Genomic DNA, 2,909 nt, shown 5'->3' with positions numbered 1-2,909 from the left:
TATACATATACATACACACATATATATACGTATATACATATACATTCGTACATGCATACATAGACACACATATATATATTTATATGTATAATATAACAATATAAGAATATATATTGTGTGCATTGTATAGCAGGTGTATATATGAGCACGTGTGCGTACCTACGCTGTCGTCTGTATCTCATCTGGCTGGCGGTAGTTGACTCCTAGAGCCTTTAATCGATCGAGGTGAATAGCCAGACGTTCCTGAGAGTATCATGTGAGTAGCAATTTTATTTTGCATTGGATCAGTGATGGGTCGGGTGAGAGAGTCCTAGATGCCTGTCCTGTACGAGCGGATATGGTCACAATGGCAAAACCACACAGATCAACTCTGGTCATAAAAAGGGTTCTATGATGTCGTATTGAACTCGAGAGTGGGCTGTATGTGCATATATAGAGAGTGTACGCAAGCATTGTACATTTGTGCATAAGTTTCATTATCCATGTCTGCATATTTTGAATTATAACATTTATGTCTTTATTTATATATACGTTTATGCATATTTTTAATTGTACATGTATGCATATGTTGGAATTATACAGTATGCATATGTTTAAACATGTACGCATATGTGTAATTATACTTGTGTGCATATGTTTAAATATGTACTTATACGTGTAACTATACTAGTGTGCATATGTTTAAATGTGTTCGCATATGTGTCATTATACTTGTCGGCGTATGTTTAATTTTAAATGTAGATATATGGGTATGTTTAATTATACGTGTATGCATATGTTTAACTATACATATGTGCATATGTTTCAATATATGTGTACGCATATATTTAATCCTGTCTACCTTGAACTCGTCGTAGTCGGTTGTTCCGTTGGTGTTCCACAGGCGGTCTGCGATTGCGCATGTACGTGGGTATGCCATGTACATCAGATGCGCCCATGAGGTGATGTACTGTATCGTAGGTGATGGTAATGGACAAATAACCAGGTGAGATAAATGGTGCGCCCATGAGGTGATGTGCTGTATCGTAGGCGATGATAATAGACAAATAGCCAGGTGAGATAAATGGTGCGACCATAAGGTGATGTGCTGTATCGTAGACGATGATGATGGAGAAATAGCCAGGTGAGATAAATGGTGTGCCCATGAGGTGATGTACTGTATCGTAGGCGATGATAATGGACAAATAGCCAGGTGAGATAAATGGTGCGACCATGGGGTGATGTAATGTATCGTAGGCAATGGTAATGGACAAATAGCCAGGTGAGATAAATGGTGTGCCCATGAGGTGATGTGCTGTATCGTAGACGATGGTGATGGACGAATAGCCAGGTGAGATAAATGGTGTGCCCATGAGGTGATGTACTGTATCGTAGGCGATGATAATGGACAAATAGCCAGGTGAGATAAATGGTGCGCCATAGCTGCACAGTAGCCTTTCAACGGGTGCGCCGTATGACTGAAATTGCAAAGTCGCCAGCGCGTGACCTTCTGTCGACGGCATACTATACACAAACGTTGAACAATAACGGAAGTATCAACATTTGCGTTAAACGTTTACGCGGTCGCGGATAAACCCTAAAACCCTAAAACACAACCAGCGCCCACGAGGTAGACTACGTGCCATACATCAGAGCAACAATGAAGTGCTCGTTGAGGTACTTTGGTACTAATGCAAATGTTTACAGCGTAGGCATAAACCAAACATAAGTTGTTTGCGAGGGGATGCTTAGCCGTACGGCCGTATCAGATGGTTCGAGCAACCACTCCGGTACTTCGGTGGCCAGGCACGACTCACCTCAGTAAACAGCTGCGCCTGTCCGCCGAGCACCTTGTGATGGTACTGTGGATCAAGATCATACGGTATGGGCGAGTATCTGTACGCACGCTCGAGGGGGAGATACGCCTGGGCCTGGCACAGGACAATCAAAGAGGACAGAAGAGACTGTCAGTGAAGCCACTGCGGCATCGAATTGTACGGGCTGAGCAAGTGGTATAGTCACTCGAGTGGGTTATAGAGCATTGTGTGGCAGAGACAGTGGTGAAGTACACACAACTGACCAGGATTACTATTGGGTACATCAGAAGCGAACGGTTCACAAGTGTGCTCGAGAAAGGACTATGTCGTCTCCAATAGACACAGTTAAAGAATAGAATAGTCGCACTACTACTGGAATATTACATCAACATCCGAATGCGATTAACGATACACGGGGTTGTACAGGGCACTATACAGGTGTAATTAATATACATGTACTAATAATGTGCACGTGTTAATATCTCATACATGTGCTAATAATACACATGTATCAATATTATAGTGCTAATTTTGTACATGTGTTTATATTGTACATGTGTTAATATTATACACTTTTTGATAATATACACGTATTAATATATACACTTATTGATAATATACATGCATTAATAATATACACCTACTAGTAATATACACTGGTATGTATTATACATCATTACATCTGTATCTGGATATACCATAACAGGTGGTTCTTGTATTTCTAACACGGAGTACCTATTCTAAGTGCGTTCTCCAAAGTATGTGCACTAACCTTTGGTTCTCGCAGTCTGAACTCAGACTGTGAATAGTCGAGATATGTATATCGGCGATGACAGTTTATGACATTCAAATCCGCACGCGCGGCGCGATGGGTTCGTCTGTCTCTGTAGGCCATGGCTGAAGTATAAGGTGGACAGGTTAAAATAAATAAGAAATAGGTGCACAGGGTACAAAATAAGAAATAAGTGCACAGGGTACAAAACAAGAAATAGGTGCACAAGGGTACAAAATAAGGAATAGGTGCACAGGGTACAAAATAAAAAATAGGCGCACAGGGGAACAAAACGAGACATAGATGCACAGGGTACAAAATAAGAAATAGGTGCACAGGGT

At 41.1% G+C, this 2,909-nt stretch overlaps 1 protein-coding gene across 2 annotated transcripts in view; it reads right to left on the bottom strand.

Moving 5' to 3' along the window:
• Positions 1-2,701, bottom strand: part of SARC_13011 — a 4,311-nt gene extending 1,610 nt beyond the window's left edge. The window contains exons 1-4 of one of the 2 annotated variants that reach the window (XM_014292868.1): positions 2,569-2,701; positions 1,797-1,910; positions 842-949; positions 160-243 (exon numbers count right to left, since the gene is read on the bottom strand). In XM_014292868.1, the coding sequence (XP_014148343.1) occupies positions 160-243; positions 842-949; positions 1,797-1,910; positions 2,569-2,691 (429 nt within the window). In that variant the 5' untranslated portion in view covers positions 2,692-2,701. Of the gene's footprint in view, positions 1-115; positions 244-841; positions 950-1,796; positions 1,911-2,568 lie in introns of those variants that run through there. The other variant, XM_014292867.1, reaches the window with a different exon arrangement.
• Positions 2,702-2,909: the final 208 nt, after the last annotated feature.

Source organism: Sphaeroforma arctica (genome assembly GCF_001186125.1).
Source record: "Sphaeroforma arctica JP610 unplaced genomic scaffold supercont1.2808, whole genome shotgun sequence".
Taxonomy (NCBI): Eukaryota; class Ichthyosporea; order Ichthyophonida; genus Sphaeroforma; species Sphaeroforma arctica.
The sequence above is the reverse complement of the archived record's forward strand: the minus strand, read 5'-3'. Positions and strand labels throughout refer to the sequence as shown.